The sequence below is a fragment of the Prosopis cineraria genome, unplaced genomic scaffold (genome assembly GCF_029017545.1).
Source record: "Prosopis cineraria cultivar Desert tree isolate PC_DT_omini unplaced genomic scaffold, ASM2901754v1 PC11, whole genome shotgun sequence".
In the NCBI taxonomy this organism is placed as follows: Eukaryota; Viridiplantae; Streptophyta; class Magnoliopsida; order Fabales; family Fabaceae; genus Prosopis; species Prosopis cineraria.
The window spans coordinates 15,401,833-15,420,482 of record NW_026555342.1 but is presented as its reverse complement, the minus strand read 5'-3'; the positions used below and the strand labels follow the sequence as shown (position 1 = coordinate 15,420,482).

The 18,650-nt window shown below is 31.5% G+C and overlaps 2 protein-coding genes across 3 annotated transcripts; one reads left to right on the top strand and one right to left on the bottom strand.

The window, feature by feature from the left end:
• Nucleotides 1–255: 255 nt before the first annotated feature.
• LOC129287077 (PLASMODESMATA CALLOSE-BINDING PROTEIN 2-like) lies at nt 256–2,983 on the bottom strand. The gene is made up of 4 exons (XM_054923233.1): nt 2,811–2,983; nt 1,492–2,007; nt 1,045–1,084; nt 256–946 (listed from the first exon to the last, which is right to left on the bottom strand). Exons 1-4 carry the CDS (start codon nt 2,878–2,880, stop codon nt 724–726), a joined length of 849 nt encoding a protein of 282 aa, XP_054779208.1. The 5' UTR covers nt 2,881–2,983; the 3' UTR covers nt 256–723.
• A 5,293-nt stretch (nt 2,984–8,276) lies between these two features.
• Nucleotides 8,277–12,739, top strand: LOC129285086 (putative pentatricopeptide repeat-containing protein At1g19290). 2 transcript variants are annotated; one of them, XM_054920633.1, is made up of 2 exons: nt 8,277–10,935; nt 11,761–12,739. In XM_054920633.1, the coding sequence occupies exon 1, from the start codon at nt 8,316–8,318 to the stop codon at nt 10,878–10,880; it is 2,565 nt and encodes an 854-aa protein (XP_054776608.1). In that variant the 5' UTR covers nt 8,277–8,315; the 3' UTR covers nt 10,881–10,935; nt 11,761–12,739. The 2 variants fall into 2 exon arrangements, with proteins under 2 accessions (XP_054776608.1, XP_054776607.1); XM_054920632.1 differs by having other exon boundaries at nt 8,278–10,947.
• The last annotated feature ends 5,911 nt before the right edge of the window (nt 12,740–18,650 follow it).

Below are 18,650 nucleotides of genomic sequence, written 5' to 3'. Positions count from 1 at the left end.
ACAATCATATTGTTCACGTCTTCACGATGATTATGCATTATTTCGGAATGAAGTCTCCAATTTGATATCGATATTATAAAAGAAATAAGATAAAATTACAATCTATAAAATTTAAGGGGCAAAAAAAAAAAAATTTAAGCCTATCAAATGCATTGATATTTTTGGAACTTGATTTTGGTAAGTTGTTGAATGTAACTACGTACTTCATTTATTAAACAGAAGGATAGATGACACAAGTTTCAGAGACAAAAAATCTAAATGGAAGAGGATTATCCAGTAATTTATTGTGCTAATACTGCTGAAAATTGTCTCAAACAACCTAGTGATCTTTTTTATTCTATAACTTTCGTTTGCTTAATGATCAACTAAAGCGTACTGAACGATGAAAAATAGCATCAGTTTTGACAGCATGACTTCAAATAACGAAGAAAGAGTCTTAGCTAGACCTAACATATCAAAAAAGACATACACCAATTAAACAAAAAGAGACATATAAGCATGTCAGACACGACTTTTCAGTCTGAACCAATGTTGACATGCATAAATTTCTCTCTATTCATAGCTGATTTAATCCATTCGTCTTCGATAGATTGAGTCCAATTAAGAATTCTTCGATAACAAATACGGCACTGTTGATGTGATTCTCTGCTTCCCATGAAGAAAAATTGGCTAATGAGCGAGTTGCAGAGGATACCATGGAGAAAAATTGAATCTTTTTTTCATCTAAGTGTGATTTGGCACCATGAGGAAAGTCCAGATGGCACATGTGATGAACAAAAGCAAGGAAGAAGAAATAGATGCAGCTGAGTTAGGGCTTTCTGTTGGTTCCAAACCAAGGTCTGTTGATTCACCACCAGGCATCGTCGTGGTTGGAGTCATCGGAGTTGTTGGAGTCATAATAGGACTTGGTGGACTTGGTGGGCTTACATAGGTTGGTGGACTAATGCTGCAACCAAAGAGAGAGGGAAGAAGATTATAGGTTATAGTGTTAATCACATTTTTCACGTTCTGTTCATTGCAAAATGAAGTTCTATGGATTCTCACCTTTGTGCTTTGGGTGTTGCATAGTGGCAGTTCCCATTACCTGCGACAATGTAAGGCAATGGTTCAGATGTTATAGTCTTGTTTCTAGGATTCTGTTCAATTCTTTCGCTTGTTTATATGACTATTTGATATTTATTACTATCAACTAATTCAAATTCTATCTGTCGGGCCTAAATGGAAGTAGCCTTCCCAATCTGGTCTTTTTCATCCCCCAAGCTCGAATTTTTGACCTTATTTTAAGAGTTATCAAATTTCCTCTACTTGATCCAACCACTATTAGTAAGATTCTGTTCATATTCCTACTTAAAACATAAACTCTTTCAAGGTAAAACTATTTGAAAAGAATTTAACCTTTAAATATAAGTCATGAGTCCTTAAATATGATTCCCCCCTGCCCCCCGGGGGAAAATAACAACAGAAAAAGACTTTGAGTGATGGCATGCTTACTTGGGTCAGTGCTGGTGAGTGTTGCAGTTCCTCCAAACACACAGCTTGTAGGAGCAGGATTCTTTTGGTAGTAATCATTGAAAGCATAAGAAGCATGGTCCTTAACAGTGTTAGGGTTATAACAGCTTGCTCCTGGTTGGATTGCTGAACAATCTGCTCCTCCATAGCCACAAGCATAATCAAGAGCCACCTGCAGAGCTGTTTCTGAAGCTCCCTGGCTTGCAACACACCATTGGCCCCCTCCTGATGTTGCAGGAGGGTTAGGGTTAGGGTTAGGGTTTGTGTTTGGGACTGTTGGTGGAGTCTGCCCTGTTGTGTCTGGTGTTTGAGGAATTGTGGGGGTTTGCCCTGATGTGTCTGGTGCTTGAGGAGTTGTTGGGTTCACTGTAGGGTATGGATTATCTGTTCCTGGAGTTGTAGGGTTCACTACTGGAACATCATCTAATTGAGTAAAGTCAGATCTTGAGAAGATTTCTTGCTGTTGTTCATCTGTTAATAATTTTGCTGTCCCTAAACCTGCAAGCAGACAGAAAGCAAATAATTTTTCAAAGGCTTGCTTTGAGTTGAAAGAGGATATTATCATTAAGAATGAACTTGGGTTGAACTTTTATCTTAACCTGAAACTTAATAGATTAGGTTTAGTGGCTTTTCATACCATCTCATGTGGATTGAATTCTGCTCACAAGATCACAACTATGGAGCTAGTTATGGCTTGAAATACAGTTGTTTCTCTGTTAAGTAAAAATTTGAGGCTTAAATGTAGCGTGCGAAATTGATGTGGTGATGAAGAAAGAAGGACTAGTCTTTCCCTTCCTCACATTTCTTCTAACAGAGAGACACATACACATCCATAATTTGTGATCATAATTGAATCAAATTAGGCAATTTTTTTTATCAAATCCTATTTAATGGACTCATTTAATTAACACATTCATAATCCTATTTTTTTGGGTAATGAATGTACTTATCAGTGTTTTTTTCAGCTTGTTCTTGAAATAGATTTCTCTTTTCTACGGTTATAATAGAAATTCCCAACAGAAGCAATTTGAAAAATAAATCACAAATGTATAAATCATATATAAACTAATCAAAACTTAAAACTGAATATACAAAAATAGAGAAAACTCTGACAACGGTATAACCAGAATTCAATTGGAGTAACAATATTCTCAATAAACAAAAATTTATTCACTCACAAAATATTCAACAAAAAGGCGGAAAAAAAGGAAATGAATCCTCAGAAAAATGATGCCAGCTTCATAATATTGATGAATCAATGCTTGAAGCTAGAGATATGAATCTAAGATAATATTAATTACCTGAACAGATAAAGAGAAGACTGAGGGAGAAGAAGACGAAAAACCAGCAAGAACGAGCTGTTTCACTCATTATTTCTGAGGATTAGAGATTTCTGTTGCTTTGAAACAATGTTAGAGAAGCCAAGATTTATTACAACTCAAGGGAAGCATCAATGGAATTCCTGTGCGGAAGAATTTAATCTTTTTTGTTTTTTCATCCTATATACACATACAGGCACACACAAAATAAACTAATTAAAGCTTCAAGAATCATTGCTTTCTTGGATCAATCCCCAGAAGGAAGAATATAAGAAAACTTGAGAAAGGAGACTACGATTGTTGAAATCAGCAAGCAAGTGACGGTGCAAAAAGCAGCCCACAAAAGTAACTGTTTGGACTTAAAGATGATGCCCAGGTGTTGTGTGAGTGTATATATATATATATATATATATATTTATATGTATGTGTATCAGAATGTGCTTTCTGGTTAGTGATAATATTTTCTACTGTTTCATAGGACTGAAACAAAAGCTAAAGCTGATGCAGGGTGGTAGTTTTGTGCTTTTGTTGGCTTTCAGGTTTTGTAACCAAGAGTCTTGTCTCCTTTCTATTGCTCTCCATCTAAGCCACACCATTTTCTTTTCCTTTAAAGGAAGAATCGTTATATGATGTGAAAAATTGAGTAAACTAGGTTCTGGAGAGGTAAGAAGCCACAAAATATAATACAGTTGAGCTTAATAAATAATATATAATAAAGTATAAAAGATTTATATATATATATATATATATTTTGTATTTATGTGAGTTATATCTCTTGGACTTGTCAGGGCATGCCTCCAGATTACTACCTTTGTAAGCATTCTTTGAGGCAAGAAGCAAGCTCTGATTTTGCTGAACTTTGATGATTCAATTCACTTAAACTTTTGATTATATGAAAAAAAAAATTATAAATCCTTACACTATTGTTCTTTCTCATTTGTTCTATTTTTTGTTGGAATATTTATAAATATTTATAAATTTGCATTAATTAATAAGCTCAGACAGATTGATCTTTATGGTTTTGTGTGAATTGTGATAGGTGAACCACACAAGTGAGTCTAACGAACAGAAACCTAACCTACAATCCTATAACCTTCAGTTATTCCCCGTCTTTTAATTGACTAAATCAAGGATAATAAGAGATTGATTAATTAATTTAATTATTAAGGAGCTTACTGATATGATCATATAAGTAGATCAGTCAATAATCAACACACATGTCACTTTTTATTTTTTTTTCATTATCTCTGCACTATTTAAAAAACTACGGGTGCTTAATAGATTGTGAGTCTACCAACACTTAAGATAATTGAGGATGAAACTATTGGAGGAGCGAGATAGGCAAGGTTTGAAAGTGAAACACACTAGATTTGATGTGACTCAGGAAATCCGTTGGAAAGTACCAAAAGCTAGAACAATGAGGGTGGATGTGAATGCGTCACAAAATCACTAGAACAATGTTGCTTGCGGTGGTTTAATATGAGACTTTGAGGATACTTGGATTGTTGGTTTTACGTGCAATTTGGGAAACATGCCAATCACTATTGCCAAGCAATGTGCTATCAAAATTGGGATTATTCTTTGTAATCAGCATAACTTTGACAAAGTATGCATGACTTCGGATTCTGTAAAAGCACGCAATATGATTTTCAGACGAACAACAAGAGATCACCCTTTTTACAAGAACGTTGTGGAACTACAGACACTTGTTAGTAAATGTCATAACTTAAAGTCACAACACATTCCTTGTGAAATTAACTCGTGCTGATTTTATGGCTCACTTGGCTCAAGATGGTCCTAATCATCTCTATCCTTTTTACGAAGCCCCCAATGGTTGTACTAATCTTGTTTTGCAAGACCAAAGTAGAGGAAATACCTCAATTGGTCAAGTTCATTCCCTCGTTCTTATTTCTTGACTTTCCCTAGCTTGTAGCTAGCCTTTCCAATAAAAAAGAAGAAGAGATAATAGAGGAGTCACAATCAATCATAAAGAGATAATAGAGGAGTCACAATCAATTATTTTACTTGATCTTATTTAAGTTGTACAAATTAATATATTGATGTTAACATTTTTTTCATGGATGGTTGCTCTTTATTACTAACAGTAATTTATGAATCATTTGTTTTATTTATTATTATTGAGTATAAATTAATTTGAATTGTGATAGGATTCGGACTCGACTGGGAGAAAACTTTTTCAATCTAGTTGTTTTATTTAAAAGATTTGAATTAAAATCTTGGTTAAGAATGTACTTCATCTTTAATTTAGAATTAACAAAGGGAATATTAGACGTGATATGTGTGCATATATGTGTTCCTTCTGCTTACACTTCTAAATCTCTGTCACTAAAAATAAAAGTTTATATATAAAGTGAAACACAAGGTATATATTGAACTTCAATGCATGTGTGCGCTTTTATCTACAGTAATAATATTTGTTTTGAAGTATTGGGCGTCTTGAAAGAGTGTGTATTTATTTAACTTCGTTATTATTTTAAAATGCAAAAACAAATTTCATCTACTAGCATTCGAGGTTGAGTATGAAGGATTTAATATTCTTTATGGAGTTCAAATATTGTAAAGAACTAAAGATTAGTGGATTGTCGTTCAATATCATATGACACTCTTAAAAAATAATTTATTATAAAAATAACTTTAATTTAATTATTGTTAAAAATAACTCTGAAGAGAAACTGAAGAAGAAAGAGATACGATTCTTCGTATAGGAAATCTTCAGTTCTGTGATTACTGTCTTCTTCATTAAGAAGTTTGTTCTATTTTGTCTTCCTCAAGCTTTCTTCTGCCTATGGTTTTGTCTTACAAATATTTTATTTATAATTATGAATTATCAATTATTAATTACCAGCTACTTATAGTGCTTAAGACTGAAGCAATGTTGCTAGTTGATATTGCTAGTATTACATGGTTTTTACATATTTTATTTCGTCATCCGTTAACTATCTTTTTTTTTAAAATAAAAAGATGTTAACCCACTAGTTTTGTTTGAAAATGAGAGAATATGTGGAGTTTTACTATGATTGTCAAGAAATTCTAAGTTTGAAGAGTAAGACAATTTTATCCCAAGAAAAAAAAAAAATAAGTGAGACAAACTTAGGCTACTTTAATAACACTACACTACCATATGGGACATATTTCCCTAACTTGATTAACAAGAGAAGAACAAGAGATAGATTTACTTCTTGAAGAATGAAGATCGTGTATGGGTGGAAAATGACGAGGGATTGGACAACTTGGTTTAGAATTATCCTTTTATGTAATTTTTTGTATTACTTTGTAAATTTTAAATCCTTTATTATAATTTTTAAAGCCATTCTCTATCATTTTTTAATCAATGAACGGTTGAAATTAATTTTTATCAATAATAAAGTTAGATAGTACTATATTTAAAAGTTGAAGGGAAATATTATTTTTTAAAAAAAGAAAGAGTTTAGGATTTTAATCACTTGTGAACTTATAATTCAAGGGTCAATGTATTTTTTTTAGAAAAATAATAATTGGAGACTTCATAAGAATATTAATGATAATTAGAAACCTTGATTTATTGAAGTTTCAATAATAAATCATTGTCTTTACTTAAAATTAAAAAATGTGAATAGTTAATTGAAAAAGAACAAAAGATATTTGAAATTATTTGCAAAATTAATTGAGAATTTATGATAATTAGTTGTGAGTTTTGACTTTTTGCTGTCAACATACAAATAAGTCACTTAAAAATTTAAGAAAATACACTTGAGATCATAGTTGTCAAATTCTCGAGTTAACTTTATGAGTTTAACTAGATGTAAACTTGGTTAAACTCACGAGTTTACTTTCGAGTTTATCATTTTTATATTTTTAACTTATAAAATTGTGTTCACTAATTCATAAACTTGAACTGGATGTAAGCTTGATAAAACTTGTTAAGCTCTTTTTTTTTTAATTGAACAAGTTAAATATATACTATAAAAAATTTAGTTCATAGAATTTATAAGACCTGATTCAAAGAAAAAAAAACTTAAAATGCAAAAACTAATATTGATAAAAAAGAAAAAAATACCAAAAATCAGTTTTCCTATTTTACAATTTTTATGTCTTGCATGTGATAATTTATCAATGTAGATGGGTGTAATTTCAATGATTTATATTTTTAGTATATTTAAATTAAATCATAGTCATATTTTAACATATATTTATTAATAGAAGTAAATTCTTACGAGTTTACGATTTGAGTTTGCAATATGAGTTTATATTCCTATCATGAGTTTACTTAAACTCGCAAGTTTAACAACCTTGCTTGAAATTATTTAAAATATCGGTTAAAAATTCTTGAGAATTAGTTATAAATCACAAGTTAATCACTTGTGACTTTTTTGCTATCTCTTAAGAAATCAACAAAAGATGCTTATGAATTTTTGCAATGTTAGTTGGGAATTTATAAAATTATATTATGAATCTCAAATCAATCAATAAAAAATAATTTATTGCAAACAAGAATAATATTTTATTACTTTAATTTTAATAATTTAAAGTTTGTAATTGTCATTAATGTTCTTAATCATACAAGACCTCCAATTGTTATTTTCCCTTTATTTTTTTTTAATTACACAAAATTTCTGTACACATTAGCCCAATGTCTACTAGATGTTGGGTGAGGCCCAAGGCCAAAACTTCTGTACACTTTAGCCCAATGTTTAAAAGATGTTGGGCGAGGCCCAAGCCCAAAATTTCTGCACACTTTAACCCAATGTCCACAAGAAGCAGTTTATTGAAAAAGAGTTTGATGCTGAGGTTTCCTGGTAGTCTTAGGGCCTACGCAAAATTTTGAACCTACACTTTTGAGATATGACAAAAAATTCTAAATTAAGCTAATTTTCATTGGTTATAAATGAAATTTTTATAGTTTTAATAATATATATCTCTTTTGGCATAAAATATATTTAAATTGTGATACAATATACTATTATGTTTCACTAAATATACGATGATTAAATATATTTTTCCTAAATTTTCCTATATTGTATATTGATTACTAATTACATAAATTATAAGGCGAGCTCTTTTAAAATTTAGTATTTATATTTTAAATAATTGTTCATTCAAATTATTTTATATATTTAATAATTTATTTAGCAAAAGAATATATTTTATAATTTATAATATCATTATCAAAATTAAAAATATGCTAGAAATCGAAGCCCCATTTTGTTATTTACTTCATAATATTCAAAATTACAGTTAAAAATTTTAAAAGTAGACTTTTTTTTTCCTACACTACATTTAAACTAAAAATCATGATTAGAAAAAACAGAAGATTCTATTGGCCAATGTTAGTTTTCAACAACCTAATTTTGTTTCATGACTTTGGTCTCCCATCACTTGAAATTCTATTTGAGGATGAAACTATCCTGCTCGGAAAAAATAATTTTCGGTAGAAACATGAAACTTCGCAGTTACAAAGCATGCTATTCATTTTCTTAAAGCTGTTCCATGTTTCCGAACCTGCGCGACAATGTTGGTCGCCTTCTTCCTCGTTTCCTCCTTCACAAATCTTTTCACCTCTCTCGTTCTGTCCAATGGAAGCTTCGGGACGAATGCAAGCTTCCTCCGACCGAATTGGTCGACCGAATCTGTCGCCTCCTCGTTCTCCACCGTTTCCACGCTCTCCAGCAACTGTCCTTCCACTTTTCCGATCAGCTCATGGACTCTGTTCTCCGAAGGCTCAAACTTAACCCCATTGCGTGTTTGAAATTCTTTGAAATCGCTTGCAAGCAGCAGAGTTACAGACCCGATGTCGAGTCTTACTGCAAGATTATTCACATACTGGCTAGAGCTCGAATGTACGACGAGACAAGGGTGTTCTTGAGCGAACTGGTGATGAGTCCTTGTAAGAATAATTTTGTTTGGGATGAGATTGTTGCGGTTTATCGTGAGTTCTCGTTTTCTCCAACTGTCTTTGATATGATTTTGAAGATGTATGCGGAGAAGGGCATGACAAACTATGCCTTACATGTGCTCGATAATATGGGCAAGTGGGGTCGTATCCCCAGTTTGAGGTCCTGCAATTGCTTGTTGAGTAAGTTGGTTAAGAATGGTGAGTGTAGCACGGCGTTACTCGTTTTTGATCAGATTACGAGGTTGAATATTGTGCCTGATGTTTATATGTGTACAATTATGGTGAATGCTTATTGTGAGGAAGGCAGAGTGGCGAGAGCTTTAAGTTTTATGGAAGAGATGGAGAGGAAGATGGGATTTGAACCAAACGTTGTGACTTACAACGGTTTGATTCATGGGCATGTAAACCACGGAGACATAGAAGGGGCAGAAAAAGTATTGAGTTTGATGTCTAAAAGGGGCATTCAAAGAAATGTGGTTTCTCTTACCTTGTTGATAAAAGGTTACTGTAACAAATCCATGATGAATGAAGCAGAGAATGTGCTTCAAGACATAGAGGAGGATGACTTACTTGTAGTGGATGAACGTGTGTATGGCGTACTAGTGGATGGGTATTGTGAAATGGGCAAAATGGATGACGCCATTAAGATCCGAGATAAGATGTTAGAAAAAGGCTTGAAAATGAATATATTTATTTGCAACTCTTTGATCAAGGGGTACTGCAAGCACGGTCAAGTTTTCAAAGCTGAGGAAATCTTTAGGCAAATACTGGATTGGAATCTAAGGCGAGATTCTTATAGCTATAACACATTACTAGACGGATATTGCAGGGAAGGACATATAAGCAAGGCTTTTATGCTTTATGAGGAGATGTTGAGAGAAGGCATTGATCCACCAGTTGTCACTTACAATATTATTCTGATGGGGTTAAGTCGTGCTGGTTCTTATGATGATGCTTTGTGCCTTTGGCATTCAATGCTCCAAAGGGGTGTAACTCCAAATGAGGTCAGTTATTGTACTCTGCTTCATTGCTTCTTTGAAATGGGAGACTCAGATAGGGCTATGATGCTATGGAAAGACATCTTAGGAAGGGGATTTGCCAAGAGCAAAGTTGGTTTCAATACAGTGATCAGTGGATTATGTAAGATGGGTAAAGTGGTGGAAGCAGAGGCAGTTTTTGACAGGATGAAGGAGCTTGGATGTTCACCAGATGAAATGACATATAGGACTCTGAGTGATGGGTATTGTAAGATTGGTAATGTTATAGAAGCTTTTAAAATTAAGGATGTGATGGAAAGACAAGAACTTTCTCCTTCCATTGAAATGTATAATTCTCTTCTTAATGGACTTTTCAAGTCGAGGAGGTCAACCAAAGTCATTGATCTCCTTGCTGAGATGCAGAGCAGAGGATTATCTCCTAATCTTATCACCTATGGAACCCTTATTGCTGGTTGGTGCAACGAAGGTATATTGGATAAAGCCTTCAGTGTATATTTTGAGATGATTAATAGGGGATTCTCTCCCAATTTGGTTGTCTGCAGCAAAATTGTCAGTAGCCTTTATAAGCTTGGTAGAATCAATGAAGCGACTCTCCTCCTGGACAAGATGGTAGATTTTGACCTTCTTACTGTTCATAATTGCTCTACAAAATTTCTCAAAGCTGATGTCATTAGTATAGAAACCGAGAAAATTGCTGATTCTCTTGATAGAAGTTTTATAAGCAATCATCTTCCCAAACCCAATAATGTCATGCACAACATAACTATAGCAGGACTTTGCAAGTCTGGGAAGGTTGAGGAAGCAAGAAATGTTTTATCTGCTTGGTTACTGAGAGATTTTCTTCCAGATAATTTCACATACGGTCCCTTAATTCATGCCTACTCAGTTGATGGCAATGTGAATGAAGCTTTCAACTTAAGAAATGAGATGCAGGAGAGAGGTCTTGTTCCAAATATTACTACGTATAACGCATTAATAAATGGGCTGTGGAAGTCAGGAAATATGGATAGAGCACAGAGGCTTTTCTGGAAGCTTCCTCAAAAAGGGTTGGTTCCTAATGTCGTTACTTATAAAATAATGATGAATGGGTACTGCAGAACTGGTGATTTTACTGAAGCCACTAAATTGAGGGAAAAGATGGTTGAAGAAGGGATTTGTTAATCACATGCATCGCCTTGATGGGTTACTTTGGCATAATCTCAAGCTTTGGATCAGGGTATTCTGCCAGGTTTGAAATAACCTTGTCTAACACTGATACACAATACTTCTAAATGTGAAGCAAAAATAATATATTTGCAATTAATTGTTATTACCTGAAGCCAATTTTCAATTCATTAACTTTATTCAATTACAAGTCTGATCTTTCTGACTGTCACTATTGTGGTTTGCATAATCTTGATTATTTAAATGGTTATTCTTCTCATGATACATATGTTTACATTGACTAGGTTGGGCTGAGGTTTCCTTAGGTATATTCATATCTAGTTCAACTAGGTCTCTGTAGGAGGTCATTTACAGGGTCAAAGATGTCTATTAAGGTTTTAATAAAGAAATGCTTCTGCACTAATTATTATATTGATCCATTTTCAATGACCCTGTGAGTCGTTCTTGAGTAATACTTGTGCAAATATAACAAGGGACTAAATTTGAGTATTAACATTCATGCTTAATGGTTACTAAATGAGGTTAGTTGAACTTGAGTACAAATCTAGCCACATGCTAGTTGTGAGAATTGTGATAAGAAAAAGTTTGTGCAACTAACATTACTTGCTTTCTATTATGAATTTGACAAGGAGGGAATCTATCTTGAAAGACTATCTTGTTAAGGTGGGAGAGCATTGTGGCTTATGTTCCATCTTTGGTCTTGATGTTTACTTGAAATTGATAAGAATCAAAGAATATACCGATTAGTAACCAATAGATAGAAGTTTAGGAGTTGTAATGAGATATGTTGATCATTTGGAAGGGAGATACACTTGAGTATTGGAATTTTTTCTTTATAGAACGAGTGTGATAGTTTTTTGTTTTGGTAAATTTTCAGGTTATATCATTTGGTTCTTTTATCCATCCTTCCATTGCGCTAATGGCAGAGGAGTCTCAATCATAATGTTCATCAGGAAGAAAATGTTAAAGTGCTTCATGAAGACTCTACAGAATTGAAGAAGGGCATTTCCTTGCCAGGAAACAACAGATCAAAGATTAACAATGACTGGAACTTCCATACAGAATTTGTCTGCTGCTGCAACTGCTTAAAAAATGGTACCTCAATTTCATCTGTGCCTGCTCAAATATGTAGGAATCATGATTTTTCAACAAGTGCAGACGTTGTATTTGAATAGTTCATATCGTTCCAGCAATAAATGTACAAAAAGAATGTATTTAAGAATGAGGAGATTCATGAAGATTTGGGAAGACATGGTTGCTGCTGTTTTGCAAGACTTGTCAACGAACATTTTGACTCAACAGCTTAAGCTAATTTGTGATGATCGCAAGGGGTTTTCATTAATATCTCTAGTGTGCTCCCTCAAGCAGAAGCCCTTTGAGCTTGAAATGTGGACAATGCACTGGCTCACCATGCCTCGACTGAAACTTAATTTTAATTAACGAGGGAGGCAAAAAGATCAAACTTTGACTATTGGCTCAGAGAGGTTTTATTCCATGTCAAGGACCATTTAAACTTACAAGGGCAACTACGTCTACTTTCACAACTTCAGTACCAAGCTACAAAGGCTATTTTTGTTATTAGTGGACTGAATATTGTTTTGGTTTTTGTTCTCTTGGCAGCACCCTTCATGTCTCTCTTGTCGCCATCAAAGATGAGCCCAGTCTATTCTCCAAGTTGGCAAGATAGTAGATTAGACTTTTCAGTTTTCAAAAACTGTGCATCATTAGCTGCACACAAGTCTATAATGTAAAAATCATATCAATTACGTTTTTAGACTCTTTTTGACTTGTTTGTAATCACACGGTCTTGACCTTGGCCATATCAATTCAAAAAGAAAGCCATATCCATTATTACAGAGATGTTTGTAGTTTATAGATTATAAACACCTTAGTTGATATTGTCACATCTGTGTGCAACGTCTGTTCCTCAACTTCAGAGAGATTTGGCTATAATTTTGTCCTACATGCAGGTCAAGCTCTTGGATTCAGTAAAGACTCAGTCCAAATTCTTCTTGCTTGCAGTCAGCAGAGGCATTTTTTTTTTAATGTTTTATGCTGTAATTTGACTTCACCGTTCTGCAATTTAAGTTGGAAGATGTACGACTTTCAACCCAATGAAGGCATTTAACAACTGTTGACATTATGAAGGTAATAATGTTTAACAGAATTACTTATTTCTAATTATTCTTTGGCCATAAACCAAAATGCTGCATATCGTGAGCTTCGATGTGATGATTTTATTTGTTAAACCGTGATTGTAGATCTTTGTTAGAAGGTGCCTTGACTTTAGGTTCCTCTGTCATTGATATAAAATATAGGTGATGGATGCTTCAATTCATATTCATGCTGCCTCGTATATTTCAGATCTATCGTCCTTTGAAGAGGTCAATTCAAGCGTTTAGATTATTGGTCTTAATAGAGATTGGGAGATTGGATGGGTTTCCCAGTTTAGTGATAAACTGAGAAATCTAAGTAGAGTTCAAAGCGTTAGCCTTAGAGACTCTAGTTCTGTGTAACTAACTATTTCACCACTGATAAGTTGAAGGTTGGGGTGAATGGGATGGTAAAACCTTTTTTTTTCTTTTTAATATAGCTATCTGACTAGGTCAAAGGGCACAACACTTGAGGAAATGGTATGACTCCTGGAAATTCTTCCTTAAACCTCAACTTTAAAGCATAGCTACCATTGACCATTCAACAAAGCACGTAACAAATCTAAGCAGAACACAATATTCAAGACAGTTCAAATCAAGGAAAATATCTGTCGTTCCCCTTTAATGAGCATGCTTCTTAATTGATGTCCTTGGATTTGAAGGTGGGGAAATTCAATGACATATGTGCACTTCTCTTTAAAATAACAGGTCATGTTCTGAAAATCCATTTTTGTTGTTCCTATTTGGAACATAAACTGAAACCTTGAAGTTACTAATATTTGTGTCCTTTGCTAGCTATAATTATTGTTTGTAAAACCTCTCAAGAACACAGCATATATGAAATCTCGCCTTTTTTTTCCCCTCTTTCAGTTCTTCTTGAAAGATGGATTTACAGTGTTGCATCATGTGCACTAGATCAAGAATTTTGGAATTTGGATTCCTCTACTAGATCAAGTGATGATCCACTGCTAGGGAGTGTATATGAGACCCACTTGATCTCTTTCTATCGACTCAATTCTCTCTCTCTCTCAGTTAATAGGTATTATACAATGTTATAACTTTAAGATTCAAATTCAAAATTTCATTTTCTATTTCGTATGAATCTTTGATTTTTTTTCTTCCATCTGTATGTCACAATGTTCAACCCAAACCCATCCCAGTCACTCAACCATGTTTACAAGCGAGCCCCTTAAAGTATTTGTTATCCTTTACTGTCTAAAATTCTAAATTGCATTACTGTAACTTATTTATTAGACTGTATATTATGCAGATTATAAAAGAATCCTCCACCGCAGCTATTGCATGTGGACTTGACAAGAAAACTACCACCAATCTTTGATGAGAATAATGTTCAGATCTACAACAGTTGAGGTATATTCTTTGTCTTTGACTTCTGTTTCTGCGGATATAGAACTTAAATTCAACATTGTAGACAGGGTGGTTGTTAGAGGCAACGTGTAGCTGTTGTTTCAGGACGAGGAATTGCGAGAGAATGTTATGTTTGGTACATTAGGTTTGAATGGAAGTAAAATAGAAACAGATGGATTATGACTATGATTCTTGTATCTTTAGAAAAAACAGATTACTGATAAATGATAATAGGATCTGTTATACTGTTTTACAGTTTGTGTTTGTTGAGAGTTTTATAATTATATAGATATCTAAGATAAAAGCATGACAGAATTTGGATGAGGAAAAAATAGTTTTTTTTTTTTTGGGTTCCGTGATTGTTTTGCCTTGCTGATTTCCTTTAGTTGTCGTATCAATCTACCAAGCTTTGTACTTTCAAAAAAATAAAAAAAGGTTTAATTGGGTTGTATTTCAGCCTTCTGGGACTCATTAATTATTTGACGGTTCAAAAAGCTTTTGTAAATGTATAATTAATTATTCTTCAATGAACTTCTTATATTAGCATCAAGATTCGAATTAACGCTATTATGGAATACCACATAAGTAGCATCTTTATCAACTAGATAAGTTTTGTTGGTTGGCTTCATTGTATTTTCAAGGAAGTCCTTTATATATATCTATAAGGATTCAATAAATCTTTTTGCGCAACTGTTGTATATCATTAACGAAATCACGAGTTAGAAGCTAATCTTGGGGAACAATTGAGCACAACCTGCAATGTTAAAGATATCAACTTGAATATGATTGTTTTTTATTTTTTTTAATCAATTTATGATGAATTTATAATTTGTAATTTAAGTAATTCCGGATTTCGAGTTTAGAGAATTGGATTTTGAATATCCGTAATTCAATCAGAACTTTATTTTTCTGTGGTAAAATCCACTTCCGAGAAAGAACTTGATGCCAAACAAAGTCTAAATACACCTACCAGTAATTATAATATTTAGAAATAGATAGTGGCCAAAAATTCGACATATTATTATTTATAATTTTTTTTAAGAGTATAGAATTCGTTCATCTGCCTTGTGCAAGCATAGGAGAATAATTAGGTAAGGATAAGCATTAAACCACTGAATTGGAGCATTCTTAATATTTAATTCAATGTCATGTTGTGTTGTGGGATGTGGATGACGATTGGTGAACGAACTTTATGAACCAAGTACCAAATCAATATTATAAATATCTGGCATAAAACACTAAAAATAATTATAAATAACACAGTTTTTTAGGCTTCATACAATGCATGAGATTGAGACTGACCTAAAAAAAAAAAAACTCCCCAAAAATAACAATAATAAGATTCATACCATATTATCATTTATCAAGAAAGTGGACTATTCTCACACAGACATTTTTGTTTTCCTCCTATTCATAGGCTACATTTATAATTTTTTTTAGGTCCCATCTTTCCTCTTTTGTCCTTATTAAATATTAAAAATGTATATGTTATTAAATATTGGAGTATGTTATTTTTAAACCATGTACTCCCTCAAGTCTCTCATCCCTATTACAGGGGAGCCTTTTAGAAGAATTTTTAGGTTCAATATTAATTACATTTTCTAATATATTCTTGTTTAAAATCATTGCTTATGAAAATAAAAGCAATATAAATTTCAGAATTTTCATTTAAATTTGGGTAAATTAGAAAGTTTTTCCATTTTCAGATAAAATTAATAATTTAATTATCTTTCTTGTTTAAATGAAATATTAAAATCTTATAATAAAGACAACAAATAAAGGATGCAATGATCAGGGAAACCTATTTTGAGAACAGTTTTCTGTTCTCCAGAATAAAAATAAAAAACAGTTTGATAACATGTTTTTAAAAGTTTTTGGAGAATACAAAAACAAATATTGTTCTGGAGAACAGAAAATAGAAATAATTTTTAGGTGTTCTGTGATTATTGTTTTAGAAAATAAAGAGAATGAAAAAAATAATATTTTTTATATTTTTTATTCTCAAAAACTTTTTAAAATAAAATACCAATTCTCAAAATAATAAAATAAAAGAATTTTAAACAGCCTCGATATTTTTGTTACTATTGTTGTTGGGCTATATCAATTTCAAACTTTAGTCAACACTAAAAAATAAAAAATTCGTGAACCCGTGTCCATTCCTTTGCATTAGGGAATATTGATTCAAACAAAAGATGCATGAATGGCTCCAATGATATGCAGCACAAAATCTTTTTTAGGACACCTGGCAGATATATCTTTGATTAAAATGTTTTTCTGCGTTCCTTGTAAATCTTGAGTTATTTTTTTTGGCCAAGTTAAATCTTGACTTATGGATAACGCTAAACTGTTAAATATGTTAATGTTACGTGTTGGTGTAATATTTAGCAGATGATGACCAAGCAAAAGAGTTGAATTAAATATTAACTGAATTCATGTTTTTTTTTTATAATCCATTATTCATGAACTATGCCAAATAAGATCACGTTAGTGACAAAGCTAATTTATGTTTAGGTTAAAATAACTCATAATGTATAATTAACTAGTTTATGAATAATATCTATAAGTAATTATTAAAAGTTGACTGATAAAATTATTCAGTTAATCATATCATAAAAGAATTAATTAATTAATTATCTTGGTAGAATTATTTAATTTCTTCTCTCTCTCCTCTCTCATTATTTTTTTTTGGCCACCACTCTCTCCCCACTAAATTATTGTTATTATTATTACTATACTATTATTAAACTAATTTTTAGGATTGGAGATGTATTTTCCCACCTAATGCCTTCTCCTCTGGGGATTTTGATCCATCCCCACATCAATACGTCATGAACAATGCAGTTGATTTATAAACAACACATAAGATGAACACTAATTATAATTATACTTATAAGTAAAAAAAAAAGTGTTAAAATCACTTTTTGCATGATAATTAAGAAAAATGATTTGTGACTTTAAAGTTAAGAATTCCATTGATGATTTTACAATTTTTATATTTTATCTTTAATTTTTGTTAGATTGTTTAATTGTAGTACTATAGATATTCCAAGTTAATAATAACTATTAGTTATAGTTATTTGTTATTTTTTATAAATATAAAATTAAATCATATAAAAATAAATGGGTTGGTGTTTCATCAATGTACTCCCCCCATTAAAAAATATAAGACATTTTTAATTAAATTTGAACCCAATAAAGTAGTTATTTACTTTCAATTAATTTTATAATTTTATATTTATCTCTATTAAATACCCTGCAATAAATATAAAGTCATTATCAATAGGAACACTTTTTGAAAAAAAAAAATGATTACACTTCAAAAGATTAAAAATGTTTTATATTTTTTAACATCCACTCCTTAAAAATGTCTTTATATAAACAGTTATCTACTTTTAAACTAACTTTATTTTTTCATATTTACCCTTATTAAACACTATAATAAATATAAAGTCATTCATCAATGGTGGCACTTTAAAAAAAGAAGATTATACTTTAAAAAATAAAAAATTTATATTTTTAAACATCCAACGTCTCAAAAAAATACTTTTTATTTTTTTAACGAAAAGAATATATATTTCTTATTATTCAGTAATTCATTTGATTCCTTGCTATATGAGAGATACACACACTAATATGTATATATTGACTTAACCTGTACTCCTATACATTACTCTATTCTCTATATATTAATATGTGAAATGCACATAGAAAATCTAACATCTAAATTAAATTTGTTACTCTTTTTTATTTAAAATATAATATATTTTTTAATAAAATTTTAACTATCAATAAAGTAGTTACTTACTTTTAAATTAATCCTATTTTTTCATATTTACTCCTATTAATATCTTATAATAAATATAAAGTTATTTATTAATAAAAAAACTTTTAAAAATAGACAATGATTTATACTTTAAAAAATTAAAATATTTTACATTTTTTGATATCAAACTCGTTAAAAAATATTTTATATTTTTAAATGAAGGGAGTAATTTTTCACTTATATCTTGTATTTCTTGGGGTTATATATACATATATCAAAGTCGCATATTACATCTCAGGAAAAAAATTGCATATTGCTTATATTACATATGCAACAAAATATAAAAATTATAAAGTTCAATGTCAAACTAATTTTTTGATCAAAAGTGTCAAATTAATTTAATCATCATTTTTTATAAAAATTTATTCTGCATGATTTAATTCTATTTATTATTATGCAATTTTGTATCCTCGCTATTATTGG

Coding starts and splice junctions, on each gene's coding strand:
- LOC129287077 (XM_054923233.1), bottom strand. CDS start 2,880: ATGAGTGAAACAGCTCGTTCTTGCTGGTTTTTCGTCTTCTTCTCCCTC. Junction 2,008..2,810: donor TCTTCTCTTTATCTGTTCAG/GTAATTAATATT, acceptor GTCTGCTTGCAG/GTTTAGGGACAGCAAAATTA. Junction 947..1,044: donor GCAACACCCAAAGCACAAAG/GTGAGAATCCAT, acceptor CTTTGGTTGCAG/CATTAGTCCACCAACCTATG.
- LOC129285086 (XM_054920633.1), top strand. CDS start 8,316: ATGTTTCCGAACCTGCGCGACAATGTTGGTCGCCTTCTTCCTCGTTTC.